Here is a 20930-nt window from a genome sequence, read left to right on the forward strand (position 1 = left end):
CTGCAAAATGAAAACAGACAAGTTGCATCCTAGCGTAGATTATGCTCTCTGTGGCATGTTAGCATCAGTCACAGAGCTGCTAGCATGGCTGCAGACTCTTAGTGTTGTTTTTCATATAATTTGGGGAAATGACCCTTTAATGAGACATACTTCTTCATATATATATATATATAAATACATTTATCTCAGACCTTTTCTTGCCGACCATATGATCTTGTACGTGTAGCTGCGTTTTGTCACTGGACAAGAAATACAGTGAAGCAGTGAGGACAACATGTGCAGAAGGTTTTTTGACAGAAATGAGAACAAAGGGACATCGTTTTTTGTAACGGAGATGTTTATTTAGACAACTGAATGCATGCCAGAAAGAACTGTGTTACAGCAGCGGTAACTTTCAGCTCTCTCGCTTTTCTAACTCTGAGGGAGAGACCCGAAATCAGGGACACACCGAACTCTGGAGTGTTTTGCAGAGAACACGATCTGCACTAATTTATTGCATTGACACATTACTCTTGTCATGTATTAAGGGGGACAGGGGGGAGACAGGGGGGACGGGGAGGGGGGGTAACCACTGTTGAGTCGAAGATTAAGGAGCTTGGATCTTACACAGCTTCGGCCGGAGTATCGCGAGTTGTTAATATCACTGTTTTGGCAAAAGGACAGAAGTAACTCACACCTTGCTTTAAGGAGAACCTCTCACACAAAACACGTAAAGAGACGATAAAAAAGATGCACTTACTGTAGGTAGCATTCACATGCAGTATAACGTGTCTTCTCCTTCAGACTAGATTTAACATTTTTCTCCACTATTTCTTACAGAGATTCACAGCTAATGTTTTTCAGATTGGGGAATTATCTTACACGTAATGGCTACTGGATGAATGAAGACATGTTGGATGGATGCGGGAGAAAGAAAGAAAAAAGAAAGAAAAAAAAAAGACAAAATTGTGCTTATCGTTGTACTCGTGCTCCAGTTCAAAACCTTTCATCCGCACACAGGGGGACACGATTTCACCCGGTTGGTCCATCGAAAGTTTCCTTAGTCGCCGTTGCCGTTGTTTTCTCCAATATATTGATGAGCCAGAAATACCATAATATCAAAAATAAATGCAACCCTTTCACAAAACAATGAGCAATAAATAATAATCAAGTGGTGTTCTTGTACTGTATATGTACTGTATATACACAGAGAGTTAAGTTTGTTGTATATATGTACACAAAACAACTGGCAGTCTAGTTCAGACTGGCTTTTTAGCGTTAGCCTACTACTGGAATTCGTGCCCGGATTTCTAGAAATCCCAGAAAGAAGCGACGACATAATAACTTACACAGAGTCCTCGAGAGAGCAGAAGGGATAATGCACAATGAGACTACTATGTTGTGATTTTTTTTTTTTTTTTTTTTGCCTCGCAAAAATAGAAGCACCGGTCCGGAAAAGGAAAAAGTAAATATAAAAGAAAAATGTAACTTTTTTTTTTTTTAGGGTGTAAAAAAAAAAAAAAAAAAAAAAGCCTCTAGAATCCCATAAAATAACTAGCTTATTAAAACATTGATGACAACAACATGCACGATGCTTTTCCCAGCCTCGGGTGGAGAATGTTATGACGAAGCACGATCTCCCCACCGCCGCGGCATGACTTTGCAGTTTTTTTTTTGCATGTAACAATGCGTCTAACAACGTGAGGGCCACCGTCGAGCTGTGCACGCCTCGAGGTTGAATCGCAACCCTTCCCTTTTTTCTCCTGTAAGGGCGCTGTTCGTCTGTCTCGACTTGAAAGGGGAGCTCCTTTTCCCCCCTCAAACAGTTCCTCCAAAATAAGAGTTTTTTTTTATTTCCATGTACATTATCTCACAGTTCACATGCTCAGGTCAAAGAGGGGCAGCAGGATGCCATAAATCCGTAAATGTCTGCGTATCTGTTTCGTGTCTCTCGGCATTAAGTCCATCTGCTCACCAACAAACACCTCACGTAACATTTTTTCCGTCCCAGTCTTATTTTAGTAGCTTATGTACAGGAGGCTGGAGTGTCTGCCAGGCAGCATCCTCACACATTTACAGTATGCATTCCAGTTTCTCAGTCCTCTGTTCCTCTTCACAGGTACTTTTATGTATGCGTCCTTGGATGACAGCTTTACTGTTGTTATGTATTTCTATCTAGAGGTGTGTGTCGCTGTGTTTTTACGGGGTTTTGTTCTGCTGCTGTGATGGCGAGGTCACTGAATCTACAGAATGTGCTTGTGTATATATGTGTGGATGGTTGTTTTGTGCTTGTGTGTCGATCTGGTTGCATCATCTCTGTGCTTTTTTTCCTCAAACGCTACGTGGAGGTCTCTGAAGCTCGTGGGTCCTCCTGTTGCGTCCCTTCTTATTTTCCTGCATCCGTCTCCACTTGGCCGCGTGCTGGCTGCTCGCCCGAGACCCCCCTACGACCTGAGAGCCGGCCGCGCTGCCCTGCCCCTTCTGGCCGTTTTGCGTCTTCTGGTTGTTTTTAGGAGCCTGGCCGCTCAACATACCCAGATTCTGTTGAGCTCTCTGGTTGTTCTGGCCCCGTGCTGGCCCGTCCACTGTCGGAGCTCCAGCCTGGTGCCATGGCCTGCTCTGTGGTGGACTGGCCTGCTGCCTCTGGGTGTTCGGAGCTTTAGGCTGTAATCCAGAGTTGGTGCCGCCGGTGCTCTCAGGTTTACTCTGACCGTTGCTGTTCGGCGTCTTCACCCTCTTCTGCTTGCGCTCCTTCTTCCAAACTCGATCGCAAAACTCCTCCACGCTGTTGAGGTCCGGGTGGTCCAGGAGAGACAGGAAGTCGCGATACCACAGCCGGTGCTTGGCAGTGTGTCCGACCCCGCCCGCCGCACCGGAGAGCCCGGGTAGGATGTCGCCGAGCTTCTGGGCGGGGATGACCTGGAGGTTGAGGCGCAGTAGAGGCTGGATGAAGCCGTGCTCGACGGCCTGGCAGTGGTAGATAGCTGTGTCGGACTGGGCCAGACTCCGGATGAGCAGGCCCTGGTCTGTGCGGAGCACCCGGTCATCGAGCTTGATCTGAAAAAAGACAGAGAAGAGAACGTAAATAAACAGCAATCAGAAGAAGAGTGGTAGAAAAACACAGCACGTAACTTGACTGAGTGAATAACAGAGCCCACGTGATTTAAAGCAGTGAGGATGTTGAGGCATTGGTGAAAAAGATGTTTTTGTAAGATACAATGATGGTTGCCACGAGAGCTAAAATCCTTCCTTGTAATATTAAAACCAGCTGTGCAGATTGCATTTGATAAACTTCCTGGGTTGTGTTTCTTCATATCGCCAGTGCTCACAACCACACACCCTGCTCGTCCGGTTAGACAAATACAGCCACAGTAGAAAGTCAGGAAACTGGTTACATCACAGGGTCAAAAGTCAATCTAAACATCCACACCCACGAGGTCACCACCCTGTCTAAGTCACTGAGGTCGGAGGTCAAAGAGGTCCTACCATGATAACACAGCCGGAGAAGGAAAGGTGTAGCCTTCAGCACAGATGTGTTTTTTTTACATCGATTTAATTAGCCTGAAATCGAGAAATCCCTCAAAGTGCAGCGTGTGGGGTTTGCGCGACATACGCACCTCGTGCCTGCGGTCGTCGTTGGGCTTCTGCAGCTGCCAGTAGATGAGCGCTCGCTGAGACTTGGGGCTGCACTCCAGGAACATGCTGCTGTTCTCCACGCCGTACACGCTCCTGTCCTCCACGCTGCCTCCTAAGCCGTCCGTGTCTTCTACAGGACAACACACACAGAGACAGGATGAATGAGAAGTGTGTGGCAAGGAGAGGAAAGACTGTAGATGTACGTGCACGTGTGGTCATTAACGTACCGTGATGCTGAAGGTCTGAGCACTGAGAAAGAGGGTCTCCGTTTCTGATGTCCTGCCGTCTGGTTCGCCTGAGAAGAAGGATGGAAGTTAATGTACTGTACTGTTTAATTTCAACCACTAGGGGGCAATGTTACCCAACGCTAATCCACACGGCTTCAGGACTAGAGAGTGGCTGTTTATTCAACCTTCAGCTCCACTGTTAAATCACATATTAGGGAGAAAAAACTGAACCCTGGCGGAGTATAAAAATCATAAACCTGCCGAGCAATGAAACGGCGTGCTTCATTTCCTTCTGATGAGCCGAGATTATGAAACACATGCGGCATTGTCTCGCCCTTGAAAAGCCTTGTAAAAGCGGCCCCACTCAGCGCGCTCGCAACATGAAAGTCCACTATGTCACCCGGCTTTTAGCGAGGCGTTTTCACGGCCTGACTGAATACGTCTCCCCTGCTCCTAGTTGTCATGGTCATTTTTTAAAGTCTCTAATGGGCGCTGTAAAAATCAAAGCGGGGAGAAGAGGTGGGGTAAGCCAAAGGTGAGGCGAGGCCTGGAAAGTACGTAGAGCCATTAGGTGGAAAACGGAAACAGATGGAGCGAAACGGTCGGTGCACCAAAAGCGGGCACGAACATCCCTCCTTCCTGACTTCTGTGTCGTATGTGTCGTCTTTCTGTCTCTTTCTCACACGTGTACCTCCTCCCGGGCTAAACATTCCTGTCTCTTTTGGCCGTCTGAGCACGTGCGGGGCCTGGGAGGGAAAATATTTGCAGCGCTGGAGGAAGAGCTGAGAGGAGCCGGTTCCTGGCCTTAACCACGGGGTGTGCCACCTCCTCTGTAACCCCGCCAAGCTGGAGTATACCCACTGGCCTACTTCTGCTGGTGTGAGAAGTTCTGGATGAATGAGATGCAGGGGTGTAGTGCTGTGTGTGTGTGTGTGTGTGTGTGTGTGTGTGTGTGTGTGTGTGTGTGTGTGTGTGTGTGTGTGTGTGTGTGTGTGTTTGACGGCTGTAGTGGTCAGCCTAATCCCGCTGGATACAGCAGAGGGTAATTTGAGGGCGTGTATGTTCATACCTCCTGGCTGCAGGGTGAAGCGGTCAGACAGCTCCTGTTGGCTATAATTTAGAGTGTGTGTGGTTGTGTAGATGTATACTCGTGTGTTTCTTTATAGCTCAGCGTGTGTGTGTGTGAGCATCTTGGCTGTAGGTTGATGGCATCGCAGCTCAGAACAACTGTTACTGGCAGAGGTTGCACCTCTGTCGATTTAATGACTGTATTTTCTGCCCGACTCCAGATTACTTCCACGTTTAGATGTTCTGGCCTCTACCGTGTTCATTTTTTCTCAATTGCACTTGCTAATAAGCCGGTGGAGGTCTGAGGTCACAGAAACAGGGTTGTATATTGAGATGCCCTTGAGCAAAGCATTTAAAGCCAACTGCAGGTGCACTGATAACTCCCAGGTGTGTGCGTGACGGCAACACAAAGGCAGAAAGCATGCAGGCTCAGCAAACCCCGCTGAGCATAAATAAAGGTCACAGATTTGTTTGGTGTGTGTGCGCACGCTCCTACCTCTTGGCGGTGGGAAAGTATCTGGAGCACTCGGTGCCGTCCCAGGCGCAGTAAGGGTCTCTGGCCAGGCAGCACTCGGCGCAGGCTTTCCCATACACCTCGCAACGATGCAAAGACATCTGCGACACTCCCAGGGCCGAGCCAAGGTACAGCTGTTGCTGTGGGAGCAGAAGAGAAAGAGCGAGGACGTAAAAATTTTATATTCCTGTGTGGAAAAAGAAGGTGGTTGTGGGTTTGTTTCTCAGTAGGACCATTAGATATCTTTGTTTTCGGATATCAGTGTTTGCTTAAAGGCCCGGAGGTTAGCGCTTTTTGGTTCCGCGTGAACTTGCAGCCCTGTCAACAACTTTCCGATAAATGATTATGTGTGAAAACGAGTTTATACCTGCTTGGTGGACAGCTCCATGGCCGTAATGGGAGTGGGCTCCTGCGCAAAAAAAACACAATACAGCTGTTTTACGACCGCATCCAGACATCACGGGTGTTTTTATAGGCTTCGGATTCATTTCTTGTTGTTAACACTCAGTTTTCATTGTCGTACCCTGAAGACGGTCATCTCCTCCAGCACCACCTCCTCCAGGTCATGCCAGCTCTCTCTGGGGATCGTCACCACCTTCAGCACCGTGCCCACGTCTGAAACAATATAGACATTCATATACGTTTATTTTGATCGTATATTTACATTTTTTAATGTCTTCTACTAATGTTATTTCAATACAGATGCAACTGTAAAATGTTTGCTAAGCACTGTAATGTTTCTAACACTGGATTACACCATATTTCAAGGTGCAATATGTAAGAAGGTGCTCCAAACAAATAGGGGGCAGTATACCACCAGAGAAACTGCTACCTGTTGCTACCTCTGGGAGCTCAGAGCACTGGTGTTTACAATGCTAGCTGGTTAGCATGCTAACTTGATGGAATGGAATTGGACACACAAACAAAAGTTTAAATTTGTTTAAAGGTGCAATATGTAAGTATTGGCCATCTGTTGAATTCACACTCCCAACACATGGGGGCAGGATATCACCAGAGTAACTGCTAACTGCTGCTAACTGTATTCTGTTCATACATTCATGACTGTGGCTACTGTTAGCTTGTTAGCTCAGCTAGCTGTGCAGCTCGCCAGACTACCAGGGCAGTGTTGGTGTTTACACTGCTAGCACAGGAGCTTTGGACTGCTGCTTTGGTTTCAGGCCCTGGGGCTAGCTGGTTAGCATGCTAACTTGAGCAGACATCTCTGCTACCAAGTACATAGACGACTTTGACATAATGTTAGAACTGTTATTTCTTCACATTCTGCTAATAATTAAAGTTAATTGTACAGTTGTGTACCTGTCCCGATGAACATGACATCATACTGTCCGTCCTCCGCCTCCACTCTGTCCACCACCAGCTGGGAGAACTGGTAGTCCACGTCTGTCCGCACCATGATGGGACGCCCACCTATCGGGTGCACTGGGTTGTACATGGCTGGGTGACCCCTGGCGAAGGTGATGACATCATCGGGGAGGTCCTTGGTGGAGTCGAACCCGCCGAATGTCTTACTGGGACACTGAGAGTCAAATCAGAAAAAAATCAAGAATTGTTAGACTGTGGTGTGTTTTCCGTGTGCCTATTGTAAAAATCTTTGTAATTGTGGACTGTGTGACTCACAGTGCCAGGGCGGGGGTAGGGCACCCTCCCTTGGAAAGGCACCCACTGGTAGTTGGGTCCATCTCTGTGAGCGTAGGGCCCCAGGAACACCCTCCTGATGTCTGCCATGTTGTACATACACACCGCTGAGCCTTTAAAGATGTTACTGTGGAGAAACAGAGCGAGGGAGTGAGCGGTGAAATGAAGAAAGATGGCGCAGACAAACAGAAAAGGATTCAGGAATCATCGGTCACAAGACAGGGATTAGGAGCTTGTGAAATACTGAAGAAAGACAACAAAATGACCCTTCAGCGCACAAAGACGGAGGGGAGCAAGGTTGTCATTACCTAAGTACAGGAATGACAGATTGGAACTTCACTCTGATTGCTTCCAGCCTCTTGAGAACAGACAGGAATTTGGGCACGCCACCAACAAAACGAAAGACCTGCTTCGGAGTATTTGAAATCCCCCTTCAGTATTTTTGCAAAAACGCTCCAGCCAAGATGGGTGGGTTTTTTTTTTTTTGCTTTCACTAGCCAGACGACGTCCAAAAAGCAGGCGAAGGTCAATCAATCACGCCAAAAAAAGAGGGAATGATGTGGATTTCATTTCTGTTCATGCTCCGACCCAGGTCGTCCAGAAGACAGCAATCTGAGCGGTGACTCATTAAAGTGGAGGATTTGACGAATATTCCATGATGTACATATTCCGAACGCGTTATTAAAATATTCATGTGGAGACTGAGACAAATAAGCTGTCTGCTTAAAGGGTAACCCCGCCAATTTTACACATTAAAGTGTGTTTACAGGTCTACAGGGGAGAAACTACTGCAAATGTGAAAAAAAGCCTTCTGTGGCTCCAGAGGAGGCTGCATGTGATCTGTTAAATTGTCTCCAGTGATCTCACATTGGCTCCAAGTTGCATTATGGGTAATCTAGTGAGATGGTTTAGCTTTGCACTCCCATAACACCGTTATACTCGCGGACAGTTTAAAAACAAACAATTAAAATCAATAAAGCAGAACGAGCGATATCACCTTTTTTATTCCACACATTCTTCTTCCTTTTTCAGAACCTGGCGCCTACATTACCCACAATGCAACTTAGCCACCGAGTGACATCACTGGAGGCAATTTATCAGATTACATGCAGCTTCTTCTGGAGCCACAAAAGGATTTATAATTGTAATTGTATGCAACAGTACTCCCCAAGACCTGTAAAATTGGTGGAGTTACCCTTTAAATCTCCGAATCCATTAACGTCAGCCGACATGAAGGCGATCTGTTTCACGGTTTTTAAAATTGTGTTTATTTGCGTGTAGGTTAGACGCTCGTTCGTCAGCTTTTATTGCTTTCTACAGATGGCAGATTTGAATTTGTCGCTCGCCTTCGCAGGATCCGAACGCTTCAGTAAGATTCGGGGACGTCCTTTGTCTTGCTGACTGCAATGGGAAGTTGTATCAGACTAATTAGGGATGTGGCTGGCATACACGCAGCCGACAGTACTCGCTAAGGCGTGGAAGATGAATGGATTAGCATTTGAAAATGTTAATTACAGAGAAATTCAATTAACTCCTGGGGCACGAGAAAAAAAAAAAAGACACTCCGATATCTGTGCTTAAGAAGAAGGGCCAACACGTGTTTGTGCAGATACACACAGTCTGAGGGATTCAGTCGACCCCGGGTAAACGCGCGTACGCACACACACGCAAACACGGGCGCGATCAAACATTGATCTGTCAGTGGCTGCTTCTTTGTGCCTCATTAAGCAGTGATATTAAAAGCCGGTCCCTCCGAGTCTCTGCTCTATTCATCTCTGAAAACCGGCCACTTAGAAAACCAATTAAACCACTCTAATTCCTCAATGCCCCATAATTGAATTTTAAAGCGTGCGTGTGTGTGTGCGTGTGTGTGAGTAGACACACACACACGCGGGTACGTAGGTGCACGCCCGACCTCTTGCTTTGAATGCGTTCCAGAAAGCAGAGAAAAGCCGGACGGGTCTAGTGATGCAAGGCGCCTGTCGGTACGCGTTAGCTTGCGCCGCCGTTCCATTCAGCCCGTCTTATCATTAGCGGTGATTGATGGTGAAGTGTTTGTCCTCCTTTCAAAGCGAGTCAGAGACACTACTGGACACAAAATACCCCCCCCTCCTCCCTCCTCCTTTCCCAAAATGCAAATTCATCATCATCACGATAAGTGCCACCATCTGTGCCATTTCAACTCGCTTATCTGCCTTCACCTCTCCGCATGCTTCAATAGAGCCACACCCGGCCTCTGAAAACCCCATTCAAGGCTGGGGCGGCGGCCAGGGGCGAGACGTGCGTTCCCGCTGAGTGAATATCGTGTTTCTCTCGCTCCCTCCTGCTCCATAATCTGATTTCCCTACAAGCTTCTGCCAAGGTTTCAATGAAAAAAAAAAGAAAGGCGGGGGTGACAGGTAGGCGGGGAAAGGGGGGAATCGGCTAAAAGCAATCATGAGGAGGGGAGCCGTGCAACCATAAGACACCTGTAAGTGGATTACGGGACGGGGAGCGCTGTCTGGGAATTCGACGGGGGCACGCTCAGTTGCCTGCATCCTGCCGTGTCATTCAAAGCGGTTAGGAAATTACAGATAAAGGGGAATAAAGGATGTGAATAGGAAGAATTCTTGAAAGGAAATATGAAGCGTGTGTTTTTCAAATAACAGAGGAAATAACTTGTGCAGGACGGTCGCCCGCTGAATATATATCATCTCCGCCTGATCTCCAGGCAACACGGCAACAAAACAAATGTGATTCTCCCCGCGTCTGTCAAGCTACTTGAGAGTTTTGGAGGTCACCGTGAAAAGATCCGTACCTGGATGTGGTGAATACGGCGTAGATAACTGGATTCTTCGGGTCCTTGGAGCTCATCAGAAACACGTCCTCTGCAACGACACAAAGCAAAAAAACGGGCGAGGGGTGAGCTGTGAAGCGTGTGAGGTCAGCTTTTTCTCTTCGCGTACGCGTAAAGAAAACACTACTCACGCAGCTCATCGAAGTGTGTGTCAATGCCGTTGACCCCGGGCACTGAACACATTAGCCGGGCCTTGAGGAACGTGGTCCACTTGTTCACCAGACTCCTGTGACCTCCCATGTCGTTCTGCAATACAAATAACACAATAACTCAATGCATTTCCACAAGATTATTTCTGTGAGAGGCAGATTGGAGCTGCAACGAGTCGATGAATCAACGAGTCGGTCGAAAGAAAATTGAATCGCTTTGAAAGTCTGATCAGCATTTTTCACAATTTTCCAACATTAATGAAGGTGATCTTTAGTTGCAGCCCTAATGCAGATATGTAAGAAATGAACATGAGTCTCTGTGGTAAGGATTTTGTTTGTGTGTGTGTTGTTACCTTACACAGTTGTCCTATCCTGGCGATGGTAGCCTTGCCAGTGTGCTCTCCGTCCATGGCGTTCTCCTTGAAAAACAGGAAGATCTTGTCGTCTTCGGGGTTGTCGCTTTCTGGGATCAAGTTCACGCCGATGAACCTTGGGTCTAGAGGAGGGAAAAAAAAAACACACACATTGTTCCTACACGCTTGAGTCGCACTGACAAACTTACAATATACTATATAATATACTTTACGATCCAACCTCTGCCCCGACGGCAATCCTCTCACCCCTATTTTACACCTCCGAAACCAATCCCCCGTGATATTCTCCAGTCACGGCTCAGTAATAACAGCCATTCACTTTACACCCTGCTGTTACAGTATCTGACTTTACCCCAAGTGAGCACTCCAAGTCCAAATCCCACATAACCCCTGTCTCTAGACCACATCCTCACAAAACACACATGGCTCTGATTGTCCCGGGTAGCGCTCGAATACATTTATCCCGACTTTGGGCGCGAGAGGAAATCAAAGCTAAACGGGGCGAGGTCGAGGCCTCGGGGCCCGGGATAACTCTTCTAGGGGGAAAGAGGGGACCGAGGGGGGAAAGTGGCCGCAGTCACTGAGGCGTCGTCACGCGTAAAACGAGCCTGTGTCCAAAAGCTCGGGGGGTTTAGCTGCGGAGAAACAAGCAGTGCCATGTTACGCCTGCATGGTCGCTTAAGGATATAGAGTAGCTGTGAAAAAGACAAGTGTGGCCAAAGTGGGAAGCAGATTTATAAGCGCTGCGAGGGTGCGAGACCTCTGGTATGAATCATGTGTACCCCACACACGCTTCATACCTCCATCGTGAATATACCGTTAAATCTGCACGTTCGTAAATTTAACCTTGCGTGCGCTCGCATGCAAAAACAGGCTTCTGCCAGCGTCGCCAACCGCTGAGGTCATACGATTCATCCCGTTTAAATCCCGACAAAAGGCCACTTTATTCAGCGGAGGTTTAATCCAACCTCGGCGTTGAGTGCGAGGGCATTAAAGGGTGGAGAGACGTGTATATAAATTGCTCGATTCGAGACCAGCAAAGCCAAAGCCACTGTTTAACCCTAAATCCTTTTCAGTATCGACTGCTATTAAGGATTCATTCCCAAGTTTCTCTCTTGTTACATTTGAGTACCATGTAACCTTGTTGATAAAGGCTCAATAGAATATCCCCCATCCCAGTAATCCATGCAATTACAATCCCCCCTTTGTGGGAGAAGGAGCTGGGACTTTGCCGGGCCGGATGGATACAATCCCCCATGTGTATTTGTTTGAACAAGGTGAAAGATCGATGGGGATTAAGGCGCTAACAATGACTCCTCCTTTTTAAATCGCTCTTTATTAATATGTCACAGCAATCAGCGCTGCAGAGAGCGGTGTTTGTGATTTTTTTGATGGCGCTCGGGGGGGGGGGGGAGGAAGAAAGGGGGGCCGGTTGAGAGGAACTGAGAGGAATTTGACTCCACTACAGGAAAACAGCTGAGAGCGGATTAGTTCTGTGGGAAAGAGGGGGGAAAAGGGATGGCACGGCTCGAGGGAAAGGTTCAAACTGACCTTTTGTGGCTCCCCGAGTCCTCCGCGGTGCCGAAAGATAGCCAGACAGACTGAACGGTCAATAACCCCTCACTGCCGCGGTAATCTTACCAGCGCAGGCCAAATCCAGTGACTTTGTGAATGGGCTCTGATATCTGATGTCTGCCCGCGAATGGAAATGATCGGAGACTCGAAGCTTGTGAGAGAATTTAATGCCTCAAAGCCTGTTTGAAAAGCTCAGTGGTGTTCTTTCTTTAAAAATGCTCCATGACAAGGGTTTACTTTCTCCTTGTACTGAGGTTTTTGCAGGCCACAAGTGTCCAATTTTACTTTAATAGTAAAGTTTGTTGGAGTTTGTGAGGTTCGGAAATGTATATTATCTAGCTTTTGCAGTCTGAACACAATTTCAGCTTCCACTGCGAGCTTGTAGATGCACATGGCCCCTTAAAAAAACCAGGAGAGGCGACTTATTTGAGTAAACTACAGTGACAAAACCCCGGGACGACATTCAATGCAAACAACATTCAATTTAAAGCTGGAGCAAGCAGCCTGTTAGCTTAGCTTAGCATAAAGAATGAAAACAGATTTAATCTGTTTCATGCAGGTTACATTTGGGACTATTTCTCGGCGGGGTGCGGTGAAAAAAATCTGAAATTTGTCATCACTGTACTGAGCCAGGCTAGCTGTTTCCCCCTGTTTTTAGTCTTTATGCTAAGCTACGCTAACCAGCTGCCAGCTACAGTTTCTAATTGAATGTACAGACATGAGAGTGGTATTGATCTTCTTGTCTAACTCTGAAGAAGCTAATATGCGTATTTCCAAAATGGTCCAAAACTTCTATATTTCTAGAAGAAACACACAGATCCACTTTTTTCAGGAAATGCATCCCTTGGGGACTAAAACACAACTTTTCCCAAACCTTTATACTTTCTTCCCATGCTAAATCTGATTATTTATTTATTTAGTTATTTATTTTTTTACCGTTCAACCATCTTGAATCATGCTGCTCTGTTCTGATTGGATGATGATCTCCCAGGGTACGGAAAATAGCAAAGTCCCTTCCCATGAAATCAGCAGATGTGCCAGAGTACAGCTCTCCATCTGCCAGTGAGAGAAGTAAATAGTTAGGAACAAATGACCGGCGCTGAATCGAATGTGTGCACTTCCTGGAACTAATCTAGGCAGAGATCAAACTCACCGATCAGAAGTGAGGCCGAGAGCATTTTGGGGTCGTAGGGGCTTTTCCCGCGGCCGTTCTCGAAATGCGAGGCCAGTCGAAAGATGTTGTCCTGCGGTGGAGAGGGTCAGAGTTCAACATGAGGCCAATGAAAGCCACATTAAGCCCGGCTAAAGGTGCATTTATAGCCTGTGTTTCAAATTACACCCAATCCTCAGTTTAGCACACTGCACAACAACTTCAGGCCACACATGAGTTATGATCCGTTTCTCTTTTTCATTGATAACTTTGGTTACAGAACAACTTTAGTGTCTGCAACTGTGCAGGAATGGAAGGAATAATGGGGAGTAAAGTAGCAGCAAATGCACAGCTCAAACTCAGATTCTTTGAATATATTAAAAGAAAAGTTACAAAAGAGAGACCCAACTTCAAATCAATTACTGACAACACCACTTTAAACTCAAGTGAAGTCATGCAGGGTGCTCTTTACTCAGAACCCGCATGGTGCGAGCAGCCATTCCCCTCTCCATTGTCGGACTGCAGAGCCCATGCTGGTGCATTGATTAACCTGCAGACCTTCATCAAGATGACTGATTAAACTTTTATGTGGGGGAGAGGTTGTTTAATTTCCGAACCATGTAGTTACCACTCTTTTCCACGTCTTCGCACAAAAGAAAACACTGATGAGGAGATAATCAATGTAAGGAATGATTACTGCTGCGCTCGACAGAAAAAATGTGTGTGTGTGTGTGTGTGTTTGAGCCGCCTGCTCTTTAAAGGGGAAACACTATTGGACTTTCTCTCTCATTAGTTACTATAACACTGTTGTCACATTTCCAGACGCTTTAATGAAAGCTCAATTGAGCTCTAAATGACCCTTTGCATATATATAACTGATTAAATGTGAAGAAAAAAACCCCCACATTTTGTGCATTACCTCTGCCCTCTTGCCCATTTCCAGAAAAGCGCAGATGGGGTGGAAGGCTCCTGTGCCACAGATGTACAGATGGGTCTGGTTGTAGGGTTGGAGGACCCGGATGAAGTTATTACACTCTCTCTGAAAAAGGAATGAGATAAGGAACATCAAAACCCCCAACTAATGTGTAAAGCTTATACTGCGAGACACACACAGCTGGCAAAGAGATTTAAATACATTTATATACATTCATGGGTCTGCAATATCCGTCTCTGTTTATGTGGTAATCCTACCAGCGTAATATATTATATAGCCTTGTAAAGCGAGTTAAACTTTCGGGGATTTTTTTTATAAAAGAGGCTGCATCTGCGAGCATTAACCTCCACATATCATAAAGTTTAAATTAAGTTTTATCCTTTATGAAAATAATGCTGACACTTTTAATAGAGAAGAAACTGACTGAAAATAAAGACTAATAGGAAGCAGAGGAAAGCTCTGTTGGAATTCCCTGTAAAGCCGGGACTTTCCACTTGATTTGGAAAAGACTCGCTGTATGAAACTGAGTCTCCTTCAAGGAAATCCCACCTGTAAGTCAAATCAGGTCTTTAATGATCCATATGTTTGAATTTACTGAGGGGTGTTTGGGTTGGCTCTCCAGCACATGTTGATAGTCCCAGTGGTGTGAGACTGTTTATTAGAGTGCTAATCAACGGGATTGGTTAATGCAGGAGTGTTATTAGCAGCCTCGAGGAGCTGATTTGGCCACATGTGTTTAAGAGATTAGCCCGGGGTTTGCCTTATTACAAATACACACTGAACATCCCACCTAACAAATAAGAACACATTTGGTCGGGGATTTGGAAAACGCAGCGCACGCATCACATCACATCACATCACATGCAGACAGCCAAATTATCCGTCTTTCTTCCTCTCTTTTACACGTGCGTCTCGTCAGGCTCCTAAAACCTCACTGACATCTCGGTTTGATGGTTTGATGATGTCTCACATATGAGACACAAATGGATACAATGGAGTTCAGGTTTGAGTGATGACATTTTCCAGTGCAACAACAAATTGATTCTGGCATCGCGCACCGCAAACCTTTTCCAAAAAATCCAGATTTTTTTCCTGCTATTATTGAAAAAGGCAGAAACTCATGTTTAAGCTCCCAGTCTTTGTTCTCCTTTTGCTGAGACTACACAGTCAGAGCTAGCAGCCCGTTAGCTTAGCTTAGCATAAAGAATGAAAACAGAGAGGAACAGCTACCCTGGCTCTGCCATGCTCTGACAAAATCAGCCTATTAGTATTTTTTAATAATAGGCTATTATTATTAGGACTATTTCTTTGCCGAGGTGGTGATTTCCTGCAAGTCACTGCACCCCGCCAAGAAAAAGTCCCGTACAAAAGACCTTGTGAAACCACAAATTCGTAATTTCTGTACTTTGGTTTTTGTATATTTAAACAAACAAGAGTGTGTCGCCTTTGGACTGAGCCAGGCTAGCTGTTTCCCCCTGTTTCTAGTCTTTGTGCTAAGCTAGCTACAGCTTCCAAACAAAAAGTGGTATCGATCTTCTCGTCTACATCTCAAGAAAGCAAATTAGCATATTTCCAAGTCCTTTCTTACTGAGACTTACAATAGATGGGAAGATATATATACACTCAATTAAAAGCTGCAACATTTCCAAAATGTCCCAAATATTTTAGTTTTGGTTTCGCTGTAATACACATCATGTTATACTGTAGCATGCTGGAAGTATCTCACGGGGTCGATTGAAGCACTCAGCACCTTCCAACTGTGTATGTTATCATTAGCCCGATGTACAACAGATTTCAGAACCAGAACTTTTGCAGTCCACAGGGGAAGACTAAACTAAATGTCTTGTGGCTGACCTCAGCCCTGCACTTCTCTGTGTCTTTGCGACTGTGTAACTTAACGACTTTACCCTCTGTGTTTCCTCCCGTTGAACAGCAGGAGCGCACGTCCCCCCACATCATTCTCACGCCCTTATTATAGGCATTTCACCAGCTCCTATAATCCCCCCCCCCGCCCCAAAAGTCAGCTCTGTTTAGGATTTTACACAGCTGTCTTCGAGTTAGACTCATTAGCTATGTGGTAGGTAGGTCGCACCTAAACCACTGACAGACGTTAGTTACGCAAGTCACTCAAACACGCGGCCCTGTCTTGCCCTCCAGGTGAAAAACGGTCTCCCTGATCACAAACCATGTCATTATGTGAAAACCACAACACCCACAGAGGATAAATGAGTCATTATTGGATGAAATGAATGACTCTCTTTGGGCCGAGTACCGGCGATGACTTCCAACGAGAGAAATGGGTGGACAGATTTGTGTGTGGGTTTGTGTATATTTGGAAGAGTTGAGTGAATTTTGAGATTATGCTGAGGCCCCTAATTGAATATGGAAAATGCATTGGAAATGTAGGATAACTTCGGACTATTATTTTCCCTTTAATATCCATAATAGCTGGAGAAATAATTGCAAATGACATCAGTGAATCTGCACTCCAGCATCTGAACCCTTTGTTCACTGAATCAAATGCAACAACCTGGGCAGTGTTACACACTCGCCCTGCCAAGGAGAATGATACAGCCATCAGGCATTTTGGAGGGCAGCTGTTACATTTGCTCTGCGGCTGTAAATTGCGGTTTTGGAGAAATGCATCACTTTGGGAGCTCTGAATGCTTTAGTAATGTCCTAATCAAGGTCCCTCCATGCTGCACTCCGTCTCCACTCTCACCGCTTCATTTTCAGAGTAAACATTTTCACAGCACGCAAATACCTCATCATTGTGCTTTCGTGCGATTCTGTGCTGCCAGAACACATTTTTTGTTCCACTGTGCGACGGAGCGAAGGTGTAGTGCGGCGAAAAAGCCGGAGTTGGACCTCGGTTAAAACCTCTGTGATTTAAAAAGGGACGTCGTAATTCTGGATAATCCTAAAACCCTGCAGCCGATGCACTCCAGACTCATCCAGCCATGAAATTAAGATCAGATACAACACGGAGAGGGCCTATCCAAACAGCAACATGAAGATAACACACCACCGCCGCCGCCGTCGTGCACACAAACGGAGCTGGTGGCGTACAGTATGTGCTCAGCAAACTTGTGCAGAATGGCACATGTGAGCTAACACGCCGCGTTAGATAACGACAACTCAAACAATGCACTCCCACATAAATATGCACATATGCGCACTCTCTGAGGCACGTACACAAACAGACTCCCAACAGCAGCAAATAACCTCAGAGGTAATGTGTCATTGTACACCTTTCCGTGACCAAACATCTGTCGTACAGCATGTTATTAGTGGGGGGATGGCCTGCAGAGAGTACAGTCTACCGTTAAATCATTTTTATCCGAGCTGGGATCCTTTGCTGGATCCAGGCAAACTTCTCCTCAGCTGTATTATTTCCATCAAAACATGCATCCCAGAGATATTTGAAGAATTGCATGGAACTGCACAGGCCAGCCGTATAATTAGTGTAAAAATAGAAGAAAAAAATTGTAGAGCGCAAATGATGATGCCATCTTGCATGTGTGGACTTACCCCAAAGTCTTTCCCTGCCCACTTGCATTCGTCCCTCTTGGAGGGGGTGGCGGGCCACGCAATCTGTGCAAATGAGAGAGTGACAAAGTCATACTATGCTGGAGGAGGAGAGCACAGATTTACATGTTGGTTCATGAAACAGTGAGTCAATGCGGTGAATCAGAGGAAATCGGGATTTGTACATTTCCGGGAGAATGATTATGAATTTGTCATGTATTTATGTTGAAGATTCCTCGGTTACTCACTTCCTCGTTTCTCTCTATTCAAAGAATCATGAATTATAAGGTCCTTCTGGACAAATGAAGGAATATTTCAGTTTGTAATCAAAGTATTTACATTCATCCAATTTAACTTGCTTTCATGGGGGATACAAAGTTCAAGCCTTGCCTTCAGTCATGGTGACGGGCATAGGCAAGTCAGAATAAATCAAGAAACTTATACAGGACTGTACATCAGCGAGCTAGACAGCGTCTTCGAGTCATTCATGTGAGGATATTCAAGATTATCTCGCTTCAAGATTATCCAATTATGAAAATTCACGAAGAAGAAGAGGAAGAAGAAGAACAAGAAGAAGAAGAAGAAGAAGGAGAAGAAGAAGAAGAAGAAGAAGAAGAAGAAGAAGAAGAAGAAGGAGAAGAAGAAGAAGAAGGAGAAGATAGTCTGGAGGTTCTAACGCAACAAATCTTTTTAGAGCTGTACTTCTTTAAAAATAAAAAAATGTAAAGAAATCAGTTTTCTTATCGGCCATGAGAAGCAGGCAATTATTATCAGTATCAGCTGAAAAAAAATCCATATCATGCATCCCAAAACGTATAGCCTAAACAGCTCCTGGTTCAAATTATAGTGTTTAAAAGTTAAAGTCCTTTCTGCAGTTCAAATCCCGAGCATATGGTTCTGTTTTTCACTTCAAGTATGAGGAGAAAGAAGGACTTTTCGCTACTTTGTTTTGGAAGAAACGGGACTCATTGTGAAATAAACGATGGCTTTGTCCCGTCCTTAAGACAAATCCGTCTGTGGCCCCTGGTGTCACGTAAATTATAAACACACGCACAAGTCTGCATGTGCGATCTGTAAGGAAGTGATTATATACTCAAGAATTGGGTGCGATAGAGCTCACTGTTTCGCTGGGGGCCACACAGATGTGCACGGACAAAGGAAATGTATGCACATGCATTATTACGTCCACGTTGCTCCTTCTATCCCTTGACTTCTATCTCCTCCCCAGATCAGCTGAGTTGTCCTCTCTCGGGAATCTGCGTTGTACATTTCAGGGTAATTACATTAGATTTGCTTAATCACTGCTTTTTTCGTCTTTATCTCGTAATGACGCAAAGATCAGAACAAAGGAGGGAAAAAAAATACACATCCGAGCCAAGGGCGAAAGGAATTCAGAGACAAGCTCCCTCTCTCTCTGCATTGACTATGTATTTTTCAGCACTTTCATACTCCTGCTCAGCTCTCAGCAGCCTGCAAGCAAGTCTGTGTCAGTTTTGTGTGTCTATGAAAGCAGTCCAATCTGATAAAAAAGACTGTTAACCTAGTCCAGGTGGTGTAATGAAGTTATGGACAGCCCTGTCTGGACTGAGAGACAGTGGGAGGGGAGACAGAAATGGTATAATGGACTCCAGAGGAGAGGAGAGGAGAGGAGAGGAGAGGAGAGGAGAGGAGAGGAGAACTGCATTCAGTTCTCACAAAAACCTACAAAATAAGGCAAACTGCTCCCACAATTAACCAGCGCACATCTGACTTTTACCTGTTTCATGTCTCTGTTGATGTTGACGAGGTCGAATGAGAAGAGGTGGTCCTCGGCTCCGACCAGTAGCCTCCCTCGCTCCTCATCCAATAGGAACGCGTCGTAGCTCGAGCTGTTGGCCAAGCCGTTGAAGGTGACGAGGTTACTGGACTCTAACATCTCTGGAAGGGAAGGAGGAGGAAGAGTTAGTGTTGGCTGACAAATGAGTGAAAGATCATTAAAGAAACAGTTTGAAATGAAGGAAACAGACTCCACATGTGCACGTCACAGAACTTGCATAAAGTAAAGTTAGTGAACTAAAGCTGAGGACTGTGTGCACAGGAATGATGTAAAAAATACATATGCAGCAAATTATTCATACTTGAAATATGCAGGCCAGTGCTGCCAAAATTAACGGGGCTCTATGTGAGAATTCATGCTCACGAATTAATTAAATTCTCAGCAAATGTGAATAAATAGCAGTTTTGAGATTACGATGTTTATGTATTATGTAGCAGAGATATATGTACTGAAGTTAGCATGCTAACCAGCTAGCCACAGCCCGTCCTGGTCCACTTCTGTGCTAGCGGCGTAAACACTGGTCCCCCAGTTCCCAGTCCGAACCGGTAGCTGCGCAACTAACTAACTTAGGGCAGCAGTTAGCGGTAGTTCTGGTGATATGCTGCCCTCTATTTGTTTTGAGTATGAATTTAATAAGTGGCCAAATCTTACATATTGCAGCTTTAAGTACATGGTTCTCTCTCTTTAATGTTAAAAAGTGTAAATAACTTCATGCGTGCTTGATAATTCGGGCGTCAGAAAAGAAAGGAATTGAAGTGTTTCCGCAATCAAGATGCCCTCTTGTATTAAAAATCACATTTTCCACGTTTCCATAATTGCTTTTCCACACACACTTCCGTTCAGACACACGTCAGTCAGGTATAGCGTGAGACATTTTGAAGTGAACACAGCATGTCCTAATCAGGGACACGGTTCAGACTGTTCAGCCGTGTGATTGGTTGAATAATTCATATGGAGTTCAGGGCCAGGGGAGACACTGTGTGTCAGTAAGTTATGAGTGTGTGGCATGTCGCTGTAAATGGGTTATTATGTAAATCAACACTGAAGCACGTGGAATTCTGGTCCATTCAGGTGTACAAAGTCCTTAAGTGTATAACAACATGCAGCCAATCTAGACCAGCACAAGACTTTACAGACGGGCTGAAGTCAAGTCCGACCTCTGACAGTCAGTTAATGTTTAATCACCGAAGATGAGCTCCGTCACCTCCGACATCAGCTGTAACAGTAATAGTATTACATTAACAAAGACACACACTCCCTTCCTGAGACCAAGTTAACCTCCTGATTTTGTTTGTCACAGCACATGTAAGTACAACATGGTTCATTTATAGTAGTTATAGTGTAACTGGTGAGGCTTCAGTGTTCAAGTGAATCTCTGGATGATCCAGAATATCTGATTTAAAGCATTATAATCTGAATATATTCATTTCAATTCATGTAGCTTCTCTCAGCTTGTTAGCTCAGTTAGCCGTGCAGCTGGCCGGACAA

The 20930-nt window shown here is 45.4% G+C and overlaps 1 protein-coding gene across 2 annotated transcripts in view; it reads right to left on the reverse strand.

The window, feature by feature from the left end:
- Positions 1-969: 969 nt before the first annotated feature.
- Positions 970-20930, reverse strand: part of sema3aa (sema domain, immunoglobulin domain (Ig), short basic domain, secreted, (semaphorin) 3Aa) — a 74069-nt gene continuing 54108 nt past the window's right edge. For both annotated transcript variants that reach the window (XM_084345751.1, XM_084345750.1), the window contains exons 2-17: positions 19383-19543; positions 17630-17692; positions 14084-14203; positions 13168-13258; positions 12951-13070; positions 10419-10561; positions 10048-10162; positions 9878-9947; positions 7063-7207; positions 6742-6961; positions 5948-6039; positions 5792-5833; positions 5407-5564; positions 3843-3910; positions 3597-3745; positions 970-3036 (exon numbers count right to left, since the gene is read on the reverse strand). In XM_084345751.1, the coding sequence (XP_084201877.1) occupies positions 2311-3036; positions 3597-3745; positions 3843-3910; positions 5407-5564; positions 5792-5833; positions 5948-6039; positions 6742-6961; positions 7063-7207; positions 9878-9947; positions 10048-10162; positions 10419-10561; positions 12951-13070; positions 13168-13258; positions 14084-14203; positions 17630-17692; positions 19383-19541 (2481 nt within the window). In that variant the 5' untranslated portion in view covers positions 19542-19543 and the 3' untranslated portion in view covers positions 970-2310. The remainder of the gene's footprint in view (positions 3037-3596; positions 3746-3842; positions 3911-5406; positions 5565-5791; positions 5834-5947; positions 6040-6741; positions 6962-7062; positions 7208-9877; positions 9948-10047; positions 10163-10418; positions 10562-12950; positions 13071-13167; positions 13259-14083; positions 14204-17629; positions 17693-19382; positions 19544-20930) is intronic.

The sequence above is a fragment of the Pagrus pagrus genome (genome assembly GCF_965226575.1).
Source record: "Pagrus pagrus genome assembly, chromosome: 23".
NCBI lineage: Eukaryota > Metazoa > Chordata > Actinopteri > Spariformes > Sparidae > Pagrus > Pagrus pagrus.